General features: G+C 48.5%; 2 protein-coding genes across 7 annotated transcripts in view; one reads left to right on the top strand and one right to left on the bottom strand.

Moving 5' to 3' along the window:
- The first annotated feature begins 266 nt into the window (after nucleotides 1–266).
- The window catches only part of MIEF2 (mitochondrial elongation factor 2), a 23,286-nt gene continuing 5,709 nt past the window's right edge, over nucleotides 267–17,843 (top strand). The window contains exons 1-5 of one of the 4 annotated variants that reach the window (XR_006274666.1): nucleotides 522–777; nucleotides 4,739–4,889; nucleotides 7,115–7,295; nucleotides 8,827–10,806; nucleotides 13,073–13,082. Coding sequence is in view for 3 of the 4 variants with exons in the window: in XM_038419013.2 (XP_038274941.1) it covers nucleotides 4,746–4,889; nucleotides 7,115–7,295; nucleotides 8,827–9,896 (1,395 nt within the window). In the remaining variant the exon portion in view is untranslated. Of the gene's footprint in view, nucleotides 1,021–4,738; nucleotides 4,890–7,114; nucleotides 7,296–8,826; nucleotides 11,324–13,072; nucleotides 13,083–17,843 lie in introns of those variants that run through there. The other 3 variants (XM_038419013.2, XM_038419016.2, XM_038419014.2) reach the window with 3 other exon arrangements.
- The window catches only part of TOP3A (DNA topoisomerase III alpha), a 16,862-nt gene continuing 12,224 nt past the window's right edge, over nucleotides 13,206–17,843 (bottom strand). For all 3 annotated transcript variants that reach the window (XM_038419009.2, XM_038419008.2, XM_043493624.1), the window contains 4 exons: nucleotides 17,361–17,504; nucleotides 16,843–16,965; nucleotides 15,741–16,465; nucleotides 13,206–14,319 (listed from right to left, as the gene is read on the bottom strand). In XM_038419009.2, coding sequence (XP_038274937.1) covers nucleotides 14,135–14,319; nucleotides 15,741–16,465; nucleotides 16,843–16,965; nucleotides 17,361–17,504 — 1,177 coding nt within the window. In that variant the 3' untranslated portion in view covers nucleotides 13,206–14,134. The remainder of the gene's footprint in view (nucleotides 14,320–15,740; nucleotides 16,466–16,842; nucleotides 16,966–17,360; nucleotides 17,505–17,843) is intronic.

The raw sequence follows: 17,843 nt of genomic DNA, 5'->3' as shown, positions 1-17,843 counted from the left end.
TAGCCACTTGCTGTCTCTTGCCTCAGATCCTGTGGGGGCAGGGACCCTCTTTTGGTTGTTTGTACCACAGCCAGCACAGTGGGCTCCTCTTGGTCCAGGATTGGGGCAAGCTATGGTTGCCACCTCTGAGCTACCCAAAAGCCAGGACATCCGGGAGGATCCTGAGCCCATAAAGCTCCACAGATGGCTGCGTGTACTGAACACCCTTACAGATCTCCCACTCCCGGGACAGCGACCTCAAAAAAGGGACGATTCTGGGAAAACCTGCATAGGTCGCAACCCTAATTTAGGAGTGAGGGATGGTAGTGTGTGGCGGCGGCGGGGGGGGGGTGTCTCCCGGGGCGGGTTTTCAGCACTTCCCCCCAGAGTCTCTGTCAGCTCGGTATGTAGGACCATGTGCTTCTGCTCGAGCTGAGCCTCCCCCCGCCCCATGTCCCCAGCCCCTGCGCCCGCTGGAAGGCTCTTCCTGGCCCCGCTGTGCCTTTAAGGCGAAGAGCTGCCGGGATCCGCCCACGTGTGACGAGCCCAGAGCAGGGGGCGATTGGCAACAACCCAACCGGTCGTTCCATTTCGGAACGTTGGGACAACGGGCGGGCGCTCCCATTGGTCCGCCCCGGCCTGACCGAATCTTGCTGTCGCCAACGTTCGCTGGGAGGCGCGCGCGGGCGGGAGCGGCCCTAAGCGTGGGGCCGGCCGAGGTGTGTTCCGGCCCCCGGGCCCGGGCCCTGCCGGGATCCGCCTCCACATGCCCTGACCTAGCGGGGCTCGCTGCGCAAGGTGAGCGCGGCCGGGCCTCGCCCGGGGGCAGGGCTCAAGGGGACGTGTGGGGGGTGTGGATCTAGAGCGGGGGCCCCGTGATCTAGACCTGGGGAGGAGAAGGGGGGGCTTATCCAGATCTGGGGGGCGGGATCTAGACCGCTGTGTGAGCGCTTCCCGTTGGTTTACGCAGCAAGGGCAGGTGGGGCGGGAGCAGAGTCCCGGCTCCGCCGCTGCGAGGGCCGGGCCGATGTAGGGGACAGGGTGAGTCCGGTTACCGCAGGGGAAAGGGGGGCGCTTCCCTGCTTCCCGCCCGCCCGGGCTGGGTGTTTCTGGCCGCCTGCATCCGATCCCGCCTGGGCCCGGGCGTTGGTCCCCGTTGGCTCTCGGACTGGGGCAGCTTTGGCCTCTTGCTCGCCTTGGGCCCGCTCTCCCCCGCCCTGCGGGGACAGGAGCCCACAGCCGAGGGGCCAGACCGAATCGGGCCCTATGGGGTGGGTGTTGTGGGGGGTGGCTCTGCCTCCTGCTGTGTAGTGGGGCTGGGGAAAGCGGTGGGACCTTTTCAGCCCTCCCCTGAGTCGTTCTCCGCACCCCAGGCTGTGAATGGGGCGCTGCTTTGGCTGGGGGGGGAGGGTAGCTGAAAATGGCTGCCCAGCCCAGAGACAGCGGCCATGCTAAAGTTGCTGTGGGGCTGCGAGCTAGCAGAGGTAGCGTGTCCCCCCCCCACCCCCCCGGCCTGGAGACGCCTGCTCTGGTGTCTTAAACCATCTGCGCTTGTCAGTCCCGCTGTGGGCAGCCACCCACCAGGGTTGGGTTGTGCTGTTCCCAGCGGAAGTGCAGTCTAGTGGTTGGAGCAGGACGGGTGGCTTGTGTAGCTAGCTCTGCAACTTCAGCGCTTGTGTACATTTGAGCCACCAGGCTTGCTGTGCCTGTTTTATCTGCAGGCAGACAGATTGGGGAGGGAAGTGGGGGGGTACTTGCCTGCTGGAGCGATGCTGGGGCTTAATATTAACTCTGTTTTGCATGGGGAGTGCTAGTTAATTGCAGGTTAACGCTTCAGGGCAGCCACCTGTAGTTTGTGAAGTGAGCTATAGCTCACGAAAGCTTATGCTCAAATAAATTTGTTAGTCTCTAAGGTGCCACAAGTCCTCCTTTTCTTTATTGCGAATACAGACTAACACGGCTGCTACTCTGAAACATCTCCCGACAGAGAGGGGGACATTCTGTGCCTAACGCACGGGACCGCGATCTTGTTTCTTGTCTGTAGAAAACAAGCTTGTTATTACTCAGGAATCACAGAGTATCAGGGTTGAAAGGGACCTCAGGAAGTCATCTAGTCCAACCCCCTGCTCAAAGCAGGACCAATCCCCAATTTTTGCCCCAGATCCCTAAATGGCCTCCTCAAGGATTGAACTCACAACCCTGAGTTTAGCAGGCCAATGCTCAAACCACTGTGCTCTGTCTAGCATACTCAGGGACATGCTGCCTGCTCCCATAAACGCCTTATGTTTGAGGGACTAATAGACTCATTTCTGCTCTTTAAGCCAGTTACCTTGATGAGCCTACTACATGTTCATAGCCTTGTTGATTGCTTGACCTAGCATATTTGCCCTGTTGGGCCCCTTGAAAACCATTCCATGGCTCATTGGAAAAACCTGAGAGCTTGAACTTACAGACCAGCTCCCAGCACAGCCCCCCTTGGCATTCGGTGACTGCCTGCTCATGAGGGTGGTGCACACTGAAATGAGGGGCTTGGCACCAGAACGCTGTGGTGCGTGTTTTCTGAAATAGGAACTGTGTCTGGGAACTAGATTTTGAGCCCTTAATAGCCTGGGGTCCTAGCCCCTGATAAACTGTTGATTTGCATCTCTCCTGTTCCCATAGCGACACAGTGAAACTGAGCCATCGTGGGATCATTACTCATGAGCTGTGCCTGCCCTGTGAGCAATGGACACAGATGCTGTGTGGGCTTCAAACTACAGGGGAGGGAGGTCTAAGCCTTGGAGTTCATCTATAGATTTGTACGCTTCCAGTGTTGCAGGATCTAATAATTTGGTTGCGGCCCCTTTCTGTGGCGAAGCAGCAGTAGGAAAGAAGTAGGGCTTGGCCTGTGAAGGGATGTGTGCGGTGGTCTCCTCTGCGGGCTGTGGGGTGAAAATAATGCCCGTGTGGCCCTGCAGCTTGGAAAGGGGAGGATTGCATCGTTAAACTAAGAGGATGGACGTAGGGCATGGTGGAAATAGGACAAGGCAGCTGCTTGATTGTCAGTGCTGCCGGAGGAGCTTCAGCCTTGTTTTATTCACTGGCTGAAGGAAGCAGAATCTCCATGTAAAGGGCAGTGTGAGGTGCTTTTATCTTGAATGGACTTTAAGCTGCTTGAGCAATCTTGGACAATCCCCTGCACTGTATCTTTAAGGGAGTCCTGTCGGGGCTTCAGCCAATGCTTTATACTGATACTCTGTAATGCCTGCTTCCTTTCATCTGTAGCTCTGAAAGCAATTTACAACATATCTCTGGGTAAACGGAGTCACAGAGGGCCCGGGACTTGATCATGGTACTGCAATGAGTCACTAGTGCTCTGGATTCCTGTCCCAGCCCCCTGCTCTAACTACCGCCTTAGAGCAAAGATCTTGTCTAGAAATTGAATGTGAGCCCCATTTTGGTCTCAGTTAATTTTCCATTACAAGATCTGAAAATCTTGTTGCACCAAATACCTCCCTTTCTCAGTGTAAGAGAAACAGGGGAGGACATCCGTTAACATCCATCTTTGTTTAATTATCTCTCCTCCCGTCCCCGTCATGTTTCCAGGGCTGGGTTCAGTAACCTGTAGAGGAAGGACTCAATGTTCTCGCTGTAACAGAAACATGTTATATGGAGAACTTCTCCTCTGATCACCACGTGCTGGTTATTGGGGCTGTTCTAGCAACTTGGAGGCAATTCCAGATTTGGCAAGGGGGGAAGGCATGGAGCTGAGAGTGGTAAGAAGGTGTTGATAAGGCCAAGGGGCAAGAGGAACTCAGAGGGGAGATGGAGGTGTGATTATGTAGAGCCAGGAAGGCGAGTATGAAGAAGCTATCAAAGACCAAAGAGATCTACTGGGTCTGTTCCCTGCTTTGTCTAGTCTCGATTTGGCTGCACTGGGGATTACAGTGGACAAGAAGCTGCATTGGAGTCAGCAGTGTGCCCTCGTTGCCAAGAAGGTTAATGCATATTGGGCTGAATTAGTAGGAGCATTGCCAGCAGATCGAGGGACATGATTATTCCTTTCTATTTGGCACTGGTAAGGCCACATCTGGAGTATTGCATCCAGGTTTCGGCCCCGCACTACAGAAAGGGTGTGGACAAATTGGAGATAGTCCAGCGGAGGGCAACGAAAATGATTAGGGGGCTGGGGCACATGACTTACAAGGAGAGGCTGAGGGAACTGGGCTTATTTAGTCTGTACAAGAGAAGAGTGAGGGGGGATTTGATAGCAGCCTTCAACCACGTGAAGGGGGGTTCCAAAGAGGATGGTGCTCGGCTGGTCTCAGTAGTGGCAGATGACAGAACAAGGAGCAATGGTCTCAAGTTGCAGTAGGGTAGGTCTAGGTTGAATATTAGGAAACACTGTTTCACTAGGAGGGTGGTGAAGCACTGGAATGGGTTACCTAGGGAGGTGGTGGAATCTCCATCCTTAGAGGTTTTTAAGGCCTGGCTTGACAAAGCCCTGGCTGGGATGATTTAGTTGGGGTTGGTCCTGCTTTGAGCAGAGGTTTAGACTAGATGACCTCCCGAGGTCTTTTCCAACCCTAATCTTCTATGATTCTATGAAATGTCCCAGCTAATGACCATCCATCCCTACCCTGGGGAGGCTGTTCCACAAACTAGTAGATGCTCTTGTGTGAAAATTTCCCTGATTTTCAATACCCTCAAATGGTTCCACAAAGCCACCTTGGACCCCAGCCTGGGCTCTTCACTTTGCATATTTCTTTCTCCTCTGCAGGTTGAACATGGCTGAGCTGCATAAAAGGGGGAAGAGGCAGGACGACAACGGGCTGGGCGGTGCTGTTGACTTCCTGTTGGCCAACGCCAGGCTGGTGCTTGGCGTGGGGGGTGCTGCTGTGCTGGCCATCGCAACTCTGGTGGTGAAACGGGTAAGCCTGGGTTCCCTCTGGAACATGACTACTGACTAATGTCCTGTTCACACTTGTCGAGCTGTGACTTCTGCATTGGGACTTCAGGAACTTAAGTAGCTGTCCCTCGTTAACAAAAGAGTGATACTCCCAGATTGCAAAGGACTAAGACCTTGCAATGCATCCTTCCCAAAACCACCCTAGCCACACCAATGCAGCAGACCTTCTGTACGTGTCTCTTTCCAAACAGTCTTTGGCCTCCTCTAAGCAGAGTCTGTGATCTGGGCCAGTAGAAGCTCTGCATGTGATATCCATATGATCAAAGATCACAAAGCCTGTTGTGTGTATTTTTTGAGGGAGGAGCATTACTACAGGGGGCAAGGGAGAGAAAGCGACTTGTCTCCATCATTCTTCCCAGCCTGGGACACTGAAATATCCCTGAACTCTGCCTATGAAGGCGATTTGGCTTTCTGTTAAAAGGAAGAAAACCGTTTGGTTTCCTCAACAAACAAAAAAACAGGACTGCAAGATTTTCTCATTTAGAACAGGGTGAATTGTTTTCAATTAAAGAGATTTAAATGACTGATTTTAATTATGTTTTGCATTTGTACTATTTAGTTATTTCCCTAAAGAAAAGTTGATTCTCATTGGCTGGTAACTGTGTTTTTACGTTGATTTGCAACTAAATACAGCGGTTACAGTTTAGGTATATTTGGTGGTTCTTTTTTTTGCTAACCAGGAGGATACATTGTATCTGTACACATTTATTTAAGCCAGGGGTCCCCAACGTAGTGCCCGAGAGTGCCATGGCGCCCACCGGGGCATTTTTGTGTGCCCACAGGACACCCCGCCACTGAAATGCCACCGAGAAGCGTTGCCGTTTCTTGGTGGCATTTTGGCAGCGGGGTGTCCGGTGCCCACCCTGGTCTTCTGGGAATAGCAATATGCTATTCACACAAGAAAGGTTGGGGACCACTGATTTAAGCGATTATATAGCATAACTTGCATTTTGTATGTTAGAAAGTGGTGAATGATGCCTTCCATCTTTAGTAGATTAATCTTTTACTTGTTGTTTGGGTCAAATTCCAATCCCATTTGGATTGATGTTCAAATTTAGTTAAAATGCACAAAACCAGCATTTAAATTTTTTATTAATTAAAACTACCTTAAATGTGCTGGATACATATTTTGCGTTTAAAATTAAGTGATGTATTAACTGTAGTTAGTGACTTGAACTGATTATTTCTGGCCACTATATCCTTCAAGATTTTAGGTCCTCACACCTAGTTTTCATCAATAGATTAAAGCTCTCCTGGTTTTTCAGCTCCAATTGGTGTCTAATCTTTGAATGAACTAATCATTGAACTGAACTAATTGAATAAACCGAAATAAAGAAAATATTTTCTGAGTCTGTAGAAGAGGCTACTGGTGTCAAAAGCGGTTTAGCACTTCATCAGACTCTGGCTCTAGGCCAGAGACTTCCATCAGTGCAGTCAATTGACTTTTTTAAAAACTTGGCAGCAAATATGTACTGCTTAATATTATTTATGGTATTTTAATTTAAATGATCATAAGAAGTTTAGGCCTTAACATAGGTTGCCAATTTCAAATTTAATTTTAAATCCATTTATTTAAAAAAAAATCATCCTTGTTTTTATTTAAAATAAGGAAAATCTGATTTTTTTAATCCATTTTTTTTTAATCCACTCTGAGAATAAGGAGCGAGGATTCAAAGGGAGAGGAAAGACTGTGCTGTATCTACATGTTCACCCCCAACAGAAGCGTTCTCTGATTTGTTTAGAGTCTCTGTTCATCTGGTGTGGAAATTCTAATGTCTTATAGTTAGACTAAGACACAGCAAATCCCCTGTAACATTCACAAGGGGGAAGAACAGCTGAGCTCTGAAACAAGCCCATCAGTCTGCAGAACCAATTAATCTATGGTACACGTCCTCATGTTACCCTCTGCGTGTCTAGACATGCTCCCTCTGCATCCGGTGTGGGGCAGTGTACGGGGGCTGCATTGCTGATTGCCCTTCATACTCTTTGTTCTGTAGTGCTGGCAGCTGAGCGTAGTTCATGGGCAGTAAAAACTTGCATGAAAACTAAATAAAATGGTTCTAGAGCAATCCACTTCTGGATGAATGGATGCTTTGGCAGCAGAGCTGGGGTGAGTCCGTCGGAGATGACCATTGGTAAGAGCAGTGACGCAGTTGTGAACCTTCATTCTTCCATTTGCTCCCACAGCTGATAGACCGAGCCACCAGCTCGCCCGACGAGGACAATGCTAAGGCAGAGCAGAAGTCCATCGAGGAGAGCTGGCAAGATCTGAGCTTGATTAAGGCAGTGCCAAAGCCTCCAAAGAAGCAAAGCCGGGCAGATCTCAGCGAGTCTCTGCTATCCCCATCTGCGACCCTTCCTGCCCAAGGTCAGGATCGATGCTGCGTCTCCTTACTCCTAGTGTCCAAGTTCTAGACAGGGTTAAAACACCTGTCCCAGGTGTTCACTGCGTGTTGTTGCCATCAGGCAACCTCTTGTTTTTGTACTGATTGTTGTTCCCTAAGTCACACTACACGACCATATGAGAACTCCTCCATCCTCTGGCTCCTGGGGAACTTATCCTGTCTTCTGTCATGGACCAGTCCTTGCCTACCCTTTTCGGCTAGCCACGCTGACTCGTCTCCATGGGCTTCTTGTTGGCATCGGTGTTACACCAGTGGTTAATTTGGCCCACTATGTTCCACACAGCTGGCACAGTTCACAGCTGGTTCCACATCACTTTGGCAGGGAAGAGATGGTTACACTCACTCCTGAGTCTCCTTGCCATCTAGACCAGATGGGGTGTATTTTAATCTAGAAATGAGAGAGCTGGCCGGATTGTGGGAGGCTGGCCTAGACTGCTTGGAGCATCAGCCAGGTAGTCAGTATAGAAATTAAGTTACTCTGAGACATCAAGCAGACAGTGGTCATGGAATGTGGAGCTTTTCTCATCTAGGTGCCTGTTCAAAGCCAGCCCAACTGGCAGTGATTGCAAGTCACTGCTTCTGCGTCGTCATTGGCTTCCATAAATTACTTGTAGTATTGTAGCTTGGAGAAGCCCAGTCACAGACCGGGTCCCCGTTGTGCTAGGTGCTGTACGAACACAGAACCGACAGTGACTGCCCCCAAGAGCTTTTGTGGTGGTTTTATCCAGTTTGTAATGGGGTGTGCCTGAATCAAAGCCACCAGGGTAGAGAACCCTCATTGTGGAACTTGAGGGGACATCTGTGCTGTGATAAAAGACCCAGGGGCCAACTGACTCAGGCTCCTGGGGCTATAAAATTGCAGAGTAGAGGTTCGGGCTCAGAAACCGTCCTCCCTCTTGGGGTCCCAGAGCCCAGGCTCCAGGCCAAGCCCAAGCATCTACACTGCAATTTTATAGCCCCATAGCGTGAACCTGACCCAAGCCAGCTGCATGTCTCTTATGGCAGGCAGATGTACCCTGCGTCTCTAAAGGACCAGATTGGGTCAGGAGACCTGGATCTCATTTCCATCTTTGGCATTGAATTGATGACCCAGGGCAAGTCACAAAGTCTTTCCTACTGTGGTTTTCAGTCTGACATATGAGGGTAGTCCCTGTCCCAGCATGGTCACAGGGCTTAGTTGTGATCTTTGAGTGAAAGGTGCTGTGTAACTGCAGAGCATTCGCTGGTACTTTGCTGGCAATCTCAGCTGAGAGGCCAAGGATTGGATGACCCTGGATATCAAGCTAAAGCCTTAATGATCCTTCCAGGTCAGGAGTGAGACGTGTTGGATGCAGCTGGCATGGGGGAATCTGGCACTGCCCCTGCTCGTGCTGTTGCTGTTCTGAGTACAGATTTGGTTTCCAGCTCTGATGATTGTGATCATTATGTTTTGTACTTACAGTGCCCCCTCTGGAAGCATTGACTCTCTAATACATCTCTTTATTCCCTTTCCAGCAGCTGAGCCTCATGGCCATCCCACCTCCCCGGAGACTCCCCAAGAAGAATCCAGGACTCTGCTTTGTCTCACATTCCAGGAGAAACTCCTCTCTTACTACAGAAACCATGTCACCATCCCAGAGACGGACATGGCCCTTGGTAAGCAGCTGGCAAAGGACATCTGCATTGAACTGCAGAGCTTCCTGCAAAACAAGTGCCCAGAACTGCCCTTCGGCAGCATGTTCCTCAGTGGTTCCCTCTGCGATGACCTCCAGGTTGTTGTTGCTGACCATGTCTGCTTCATGCTGCCCTTGGTATTTGAAACCACGCTCTGGAGCCTCATCCCAGGAGAGGACACCATCGTACAAGACCCCCAGTTCTGGATGATCAGGCGGACTGACCTGGAGTACTTCCCTCGCGGGAGCAGCCCTTGGGACAGGTTCATAGTGGGCGGGTACCTCTCCTCCAACGTGCTCAATGAGGTGCTTCATAAAATGCTGGTGGCCTCAGTCAACTGGCCTGCCATAGGCAGCATGTTGGAGTGCCTCATCAGACCCGTGGTGGCTTCTGAGGAGCTGAAATTGGAGGTTACACATTACGAGACCCAGCTGAACATAACCCTCTGCCCAGTGACAGAAGCTGGGGATAAGGTTCTTCTTGCCAAGCCTCCAAAAGGACTTGTGGGAAACCTCTGGCGACAAAGCTTTTATAGGTCAGAGGTCTCCAAGCTTAAAGATCTGGATGCTGCAGACGCTGGAGCCAGGCGGTGCTGCCTCAAAATCCTAAAAGGTGTCTGTAAAAACCATCCCTTCTTGAGCAAACTGACTGGCAGTCACCTGACTCATGTCCTCCTCCACCTGAGTGAAACTGAATCAGACTGGACAGAGGAGGCCCTGGCTGCGAGGTTCCAGCAGGTGCTCGAATCGTTGGTTGGCTATCTGGAGGCAGGCTTCCTCCCCTGCTATTTCAATAGTCAGATTAACTTGTTCTGCGAGCTGCTGGAAGAGGAGATAGATGAGATGGGGTATGCACTCTACAGTGCTGTATCTCAGCCAGACCTCTTGTGGCAGGAACGTGCGGATAAATGAATTGCGAGCCTGGGAGATCCTGATTGTAGGGTTTTTTTTTTGCGCTTCGCTGCATCCACCTCTGAGTGGATTGCAAAGCTTCTACTTCCTAGTCGCTACCAGGTGAAATCCTTGCACTTAGTGAACGAAGTATTCACTTTTTTGACACCAGGTGCCTGAGTAAAGGGATGGGAAATGGGATCTGGAGCCTATCGCCACCAGGTCTCGCCACTTCCAATCCAGCCCATGGCTGTAGTCGCAAGAAGTCAGGTACCATCTATTGAGTAGTGAGGCCTGGGTGAAGTGAGTTTGGTCTCCGTCCAATTCCTAGTGAACTAGTGTCCCTACCAAACTGCCATCACGTTTGGCACTTTAGTGTGATGAGGCCCAGTATCGAATGGGCCTGGAAACTGAACTTCCCCTTGTTCCTGGAGGTAGGCCCTGCAGACCAAGACCCTGGTGAGTGTGGCGAACCTTACACTGCCACTGCTTGTCCTGTACCTTGGCTGTGTATAAACTGGACTTGTCTTCAGGGCTCTCAATCCAGCCCCTTTCTCAAGCACAAAATTCACTCTTAAAGTGCCAGACTCAACTTCTTAGGGGGTGGTGTTGGAACCTGGTATGTATTTGCAAACCCAGGATGTTGGCAGCATGAAGGGACAGGCCTGAGGAGAGAATCAGTATCAACTGATCATGCATCACAGGATATTGCCATAGCCAGTCAGCTCCCATCTGCTTTTTCCTGACGCACTTTCAGTGTTACGAGTGCAGCTGCCCAACAGGACAAGCTACATCTAATCGGTGTCGCTCGTTCTGTTAATGTGAGCTCCAATACTAGGGGTTCAGGACGTGATTGTGAGGAGTCTTTTTTTTGTTTTCACTCTCCCTCCTTATGCACTTTTTGCTACAAACTTCAGCGGGATTAAGGGTGGTACAGGGTTGTTTCCACAAAAGCTTTTCAGTATAGATGGAACTAAGTGATCCTGAATCTTGCTACAACTGTGGGGACACAAAAGATGGTAGCCCAGCTGCAAGATAGGACACTGCTGTAGCTACTGCTGTCGTCCCCAAGTTCCCCTCTGCTTTAAAATGAATCATGTTGACAGTCCCCACTCCAGCTTTTCAGATTAAACTATTTTATGCATGTTTTTCTGCTATCTAGCTATCCTGCCCCTTCTAGGTCACCAGTAAGACTCTACCCCCAGAAAGGGGCAGGATGGGGACAATGCTTTAAGCAGAAGGCTTCCTGTCAGCAAGAGCTGAAGTGATTTTATGTTTGTCTTCCTGTTGAGAATGAGTTGGTTTTGTAGTGCTGCTCAGAGATTTACTTTGGTACCAGCTCTATTTCAAATACTAGAAATACATTTTCTGACTGTTCTTGTGAATTAAGAATCATGCCTGTTTTGCACACTATGGGTGGAAAATAAACCTGTAGCCTTTTAATGTGAGTATCTACTGGTGTTTATTTCCCCCCCCCCCCCCAAACACAAAATACCATCTCTGCAGAGAAAACTAATCTATTTCTCAGTGCACTGTGATTTCCTCTAATCTGAAGACTACTTGATCTGTAGGCACTAAACCATGTTAGTGATGAGAATAAAACCTCACTGCGGAATGGGTGTCTTGTGTTTGGATAACAGCATTGGCTCTGCCTATCTGGGTACTTATGGCCCTCGCTACCAGAGGATGACTCCCTGCTCCTTTAAAGATAGTTCAACTCTATCACTCTCCCCCAGCCCCTTCACAAATTTCACACTGAGGGGAGATTTCACTCAGGCAGTTCAAGTTGAGGGGCTCGGGCCTTTAATTCTATTTCACGATGACCTGTAGTGTAAAAGGCATTTCTTGCTGCCTTAGTTTTCCTGGAAAACAAGATTCCTATACGTGCTACTAGAGTTTCAAAACAGTCTGCGCTCGCTATTACATTCCATTTAGTTGAATGTGTGTATTTAGTTTAGTTTATTTATTATTTAGTTTATTCCATTTAGTTGAATGCTCTGACAATTGAAGTACTTGGCTGGCCAAATGGGGACACTATCTTTAAACCACACTTTGTGTTGTCCGGTGAAACTGATAAGAGATCATGCTGTGCATGTTTTAACTGTGTGGCAATAAGCAGCAGAGGCTTGCTTCTGTGGGTTGAATAGGCTGCAGCTAGCTTACTGCTACCGTAGTTATAATAGTGCTGACTAAAGTTCTGCTACAGTGTTCAGCCAGCTCAATGCTTGCCCTACAAAGCCTCTTTTAATCCTTTGATTTTAGCCAGCAGGTCTGGGATGTATTTTTAGGCCACAGCTGCTCCTAACAGTAGGAGTGAGGGACAGAAGTAAAATGGAATGTTACATGGTATTTCTGTTGACCTTACTTTGTATTTTGCCCTGATCCCAGGAGAATTACTGCAAAGTTGTCTGCAGGTGGGGAAGTTGCTATAATTCAGTTTGAGGAAGGACACTTCCCCTGCCCTCATCCTCAAGCATTTTAAAATGGGACTGGCTCTCTGAGGATGAACTCTATGGGTTTCAGTAGTTACTCCCCAGTTCCTGGGTGAGCACAATGCGACCAGGACTACCTATAACTGATCAGATCAGCTTCTCTGACTCAAGTCACATCTAGCAAGTATTTTTGCTTCTTTCCTTCCTGTCTGCTGAACCTTCAGCCTCTTTTCTGTACTAACAAATGGATTCCTGTTTCTGTATTTCTAGAGCTCCAGTTGCAGTGCCTGCTAAGGAAAGGGAAGTCAAGGCTCTCTTCTAAACAGCTCCACTAACTACCAGAGGGGGTGGAGGGAGTCTTCAGAGGTACAGGAAAGCTGCATGTTGAGGCTAAAGGACTTTATACATCACAGCAGAAAAGGGCATATAAGCCTAGTTTAAAGGCAGTCTGAACTCCTACTTTCCTGAGCAATATCAAGTCAACTCTTGTTTTGCAGGTGATCATGTACAGACTAATAAACTTAACACCTTTTAACAGTTTGGAGGAAGGAAGGAAGGAAGAATAGTTAGACTCAGAATCCCCTTTCATTCAACTTTCAACTGCTTGTAAACGACATTTTGTTAATTCTTTAGAGTGTGGAAGATGCAATAAAGCAGCAAGCAGGGAACAAGTTCAGGCTTTTTTTCTTTTGCAGATCACTTCTAAATAAAGCTCCTGGATTTACTGCCCAGCAAGTGGCCACATTGTTCCTGTGAATAGCTTAGGTGGGGAGTGGTGGAAACAGCTGCTTTTAGGAAGAGAGTTTTCAGCTGAGCCTACAGTCCACTTAGACAAGAGGCAGTAATGAGGGGGAGATAGTGACACCATTCCTGGGCATAATTTAAAACAGAGCTTAAGTAAAATAAAGAGTTCTCCTTTTTATTAAAAGGCACACCAATCTGACCAAAATAACTTGCATTAGCTAGCAGCTTCATTAAGTTCCCTTGCTCACAGTGGCCAAGGAGTAGCTGGATTCTAAATTCAATATCAGCCTAAGTGAAGGTTCTCAGGTTTGAGCACTTGCACTAAGCTCTCTCTCCAGGGCAAGGGATTGAGGCTTTACTTTCTCTGCTGTTAATTCTCTTTTGGAAGCAAGAGTCAGGGATGTAAGGGAATACTGACTGACTAACCCTAAGCTGGAAGGGTAACTTAAAATATCAAATCCCACCCTGTGAAAAGCCAGAAAAACTGTTTCACAACCATCAACAGAGATGTTTTCCTGGACAGAGAGCAGTTGGGGATGATGCTGGTCTGCAAACAAACCACAGCAGCTGCTCCAGATTTCCTCAATTCCTTTAGTGTTACTCTTTTTAGCCCCCCACTATTTCCTAGACATAAGGGCCTTGGAGAATAGCAGCTGTGGAGAGATTTGGGGTTTGCAGCTCTGCGAAAAGCCTCTCACTCCAACAACCAGCTGTATTTTTGTCCAAAGCTTTATCTGAGAAGGGACCTAGTCTTTTGGGTTTCTAAACACGCTGCCTGTGTTTACAAAATAGCTCACACAATACTAAACCAAGGAATGGCAGCAGTAGTTGAGCCTCCTTTAGAAGATAGCCCAGTGTCTGAATAAGTCAGAATTAAACTTCCCAAGGAATAGTTGAGGGTGCTGGTCACCACCAAGGGCAGACCTGCTTTAGCCAGCATTTCCAGGAAGTGGTTTGAACACAAGCCCCAGAGACATTCTGCTTTTAAAATCCACTGCATCTCTACAGCCAGCCACTCCTGGAGCAGTTCAGGACTGGCTTTTTCAGCGTTTCCTTCAAGAGCATCCCATATACTGTCCTTCCTCAGTGGTCCTGAGGACATGTCTTCCTGGTGTGACCAAGCTGGTGGCAAATGCCACACGTCCGTTGTCTCTTGGGAGTAGGTCCTTTTTCAGAAGAGAGATTACTTGGTCTTTTAGCTTTGCTTCCTGACCCTCTTAAGTGCCCTTCGCTCCTGAATTGGTTTGAAGAGAAGGCTCTAGCAGTTCCTACAGAGAAAGAGAGAGAGAGTTGGTTCTAAGCAGTTTAACACCATGTGAGCCACAGAAATAGGGGAAGAATGACAAGTCTAGATGCAGGGGACATGCCCAGGGAATTTGGGTCCATTTAAATGTTTTATTAATCCCACTACTCAAAGAAATTAAAGATGGTTCTGTCCTGTTTGGATTTATATGCTCTCAGGCAGCATCTTGCAGCTCTGGGCTAGTGCACGAGATCAAAATTGGAAGCTACCTCAGTAGTTAGTTTAAACTATACAAAGTCCAAACTGTAAACAGCAAAAATAATATGGTCGACTTGACTTTAGCTAATTTCACTTTTCTCCCCTAAGTTTGCTTAAAAAAAAAATTGGATATTTAAGGGTCACATTAAATACTTGAGTCCCTTTAAAAAAAAGCTTTCTGTACCTATTATAAGTGAAATGAATTGTACAAACATCTTTTTTCAGCTCCTCCTATTTTGTAATTTGCCAGCACTCCAGGAATAGTCACTTTCACCATTCCCCCCCTATATGGTTAGTTTCTCTGTTGCTGAAGAGACCATTAGGAATAAAAGGGAACCGGAAAAAAACCCTTCCTTTTAAAAAAAATAAAGGAATAAAAGGATTCCAGATAGGATTTAAAAGGTTTTTAAAAATAGCCAACTGTATCCCATTAACATTTGATTCCCTCGGTTGTCCCTTGGAGGAAGGTTTGATGCTGCCCTACCTGGCAGTTTTAGCTCTTTCCATTAATTAGAAATACAAGAGGGAGGATGATCCACATTTAATGGAGCTTAAACTGAGGTGGTGGGATGAAGTGCAGCTCCAGTGCCAGCAGCGGGCACAGAAGCACCAAACTGATGCTCACTCCCCTTTTCAAGTTCTCACCCACTCAGTAACAGATTTCCTGAAAACAGGTATTTCCAGCTGACAGCACATTCCCAAACTGATGAAGTTTAGGTTAGGAAAGGTCAAGAGCTCTGTGCATTGAACTGTGCCTTTGAAATGAATATCCACTCAGCTTACCACAGCTAGCCGTGAGAGGTCCCGTTACCTGAATAAATCGGTTCCGGACTAAATTGCATCTGGGTACCTGTCACATACCCTGCTCTAGCTCAGTCAAAGGGACAGCAATTTAAGACAGACTTCTGAGTTTCCTTATTGTTACAAAGAACCAGGTAAGATTTTTAGACTAAATGGACAGTTCTTTAAAGGACACATCTAATGCATTTCAGACGAGTTACCTTACAGCAGCCCGAGTCCCTCTGTCAAGTTCTGTAGCTCTGCAATCCTTTTCCTGTTTTTATCTGAAGTTTTTGAAGATGATGCCTGAGGGGTGCCCAATATCTCCCTTCAGTTCAGCTTTAACACACAACCCCCAGCCATTACATCCCACCCAAACCCCAACTCCGAGCACAAGCCCATCCTCACCTGGGGCCACGTTTTCATCCACCCACTGGAAGAAGCCGCACTGCTGCTCTCTCGGCTTTGGGCACGTGTGGAACTGACGCCCTTTATTGGGTCCCTCCTTTTGAACGGTGCGTGTGATGGCCGGCTGATTGCACTTACACATCGTGCCACCGCCCCCTCCTCCCGAGTCAAAATCGTTGCTTCCATAGCGGCCCAGACCTCTTCCTCCTCCAAGGCTCCCGAAACTTCCTGGAGGCCTCTCACCCAAGGAATCAGGGGGTGCAGCAAAGCTCCTGTGGGTTACGCTGTTTCCATCATCTGATTGTTGATCGGCCCAGAGGAAGAAGTTGCAGCTGCCGGCACTGCATTTATAGAACTGCCTGCCCTGGTTTGGCCCTTCTTTACGCACCGTGAGCAATGCTGCCTCCTCCCTACAGTTGCACACCACTGCATTGTTCTCAGCAGCAGCAGGAGCTGGATGACTAGCAGCTCTGGGTGCCCTTGCTACACCAGGGTTTGTGGTAGGCCTCACGTGACCATTCTCATAACTGGCCATGCGGTTAAGGGACTGGTTGACTTGTAGGTAGTTAGCTGGCGGGTTGACTGACTGTACCGGTCTGGATGGTCCTTGTAAATATTTCAGGTCCAAGATCTCTCTCAACATCTCATCGCAACCTCCAATACAGCCAACAAATTCCAGTGGCAGCAGGGGTGGGACACTACCTCGCTTGAACTTAAATTTCAGCCTAAATGAAAAATTAAAATCCATATCTCAGATCAGAGTTCTCCCCCTCTTGATCCTCAAGGTTCCAGCAAAGACATGGAGGTCCCACCATGCTTATTCTATTCTACCTGCCCTCCTGCTGCACCTATCATTCTTCCAGTCTAGGAGGAATGGACTGCACTGCTTTGGAAGTCAGTGAATGTTGCTTTTAAAGCGACCATAGCCAGATGAATCATCCTCCTCAGACCGTCCCGGGACTGGATGTGCTGTCTCTGTAGCAATCCCAGCCCTGCTCAAAAACTGGATATGGAGTCCTACAGAGTAGTGTAGACCACCATGGCTGACCAGTACATTCTACAGGGCAGTTGTGTGTGTCCATATGTAAGGAACAATACTCACCTATGAACCGGATGGGGTTTACACACAGCGCAAACACTGTCATCCTTGCTGACTTCCAGCACAGATTCAGGAAACCACACAGCTGCTTTACAGTTAGGATAGTTCATGCAGCCCAGATAAAAGCTGTGGAGGAGTAAAAGGTTAGTATGAGGAAGAAGAATAATCAAGAGAACTCATCAGCCATTGCACCTGCAGCACCTTATGGGCCAAGGTTCAGCAACCCACTGTTAAAGACAAGCATAATGAGGCTGTTTTATAAAAACTATCATGTGCTTCCAGAATTGCAGCTCAACTGGGTATGCACAGCTCTTACCGCTCATGGCATCTGAACTTTGGCCTTATGCCCAGTGGCCTGGAGGCACAGGGCAGGTGGCATAACCACACACCTTGTCACTGTAGCTTTGATGCCCTGTGAGGGGGAGAAGGGCTGGGTGAGTGCTCTACCCTACACTGAGCTACAAGGGAGCCACACAACATCAACACACCGAGCTGTCATCAGCTTAACAGATATCACTGACCCGCCATTCTTCTTGCTCTTCAGGACCATGTCACTGTTGCACTGTGGACATTTCCGAATGGAAACGGGCATTGCTGGATAGATCTCCTCTTGCTGCGCAAGTGCCGTTACTTCTCCAAAATACTGAGACAAAGCTTGATCCAACCTGGAAAGAAACACACACAGTCACATTGGTTCCCTCTGCCATGAGCATTTACATTTGTTCCCATTCTCCATTCGATGGAGATGGTGGGCGAGTAGCTGCTCCCACAGCTGGCCTCCAGTGAACTTCACAATAAGTCCATTTAGGAATGTCATGAGGATAAAAATGCGTCCATTTCAGTCATGGTGTGGGTGCAACTCCAAAGGTCAGCACAGACTGGCACCTTCTGACACCAGCTCTGCAGCTGCCCACCAGACACACAGCATCAGCATTCAGACTCCATGCCTCCTCTTGGAAACACCTATGCACATGTCATGGAAATAAGCTCTGACGTGATCAGAG

This window comes from Dermochelys coriacea, chromosome 10, assembly GCF_009764565.3.
Source record: "Dermochelys coriacea isolate rDerCor1 chromosome 10, rDerCor1.pri.v4, whole genome shotgun sequence".
Lineage (NCBI taxonomy): Eukaryota > Metazoa > Chordata > Testudines > Dermochelyidae > Dermochelys > Dermochelys coriacea.
The sequence above is the reverse complement of the archived record's forward strand: the minus strand, read 5'-3'. Positions and strand labels throughout refer to the sequence as shown.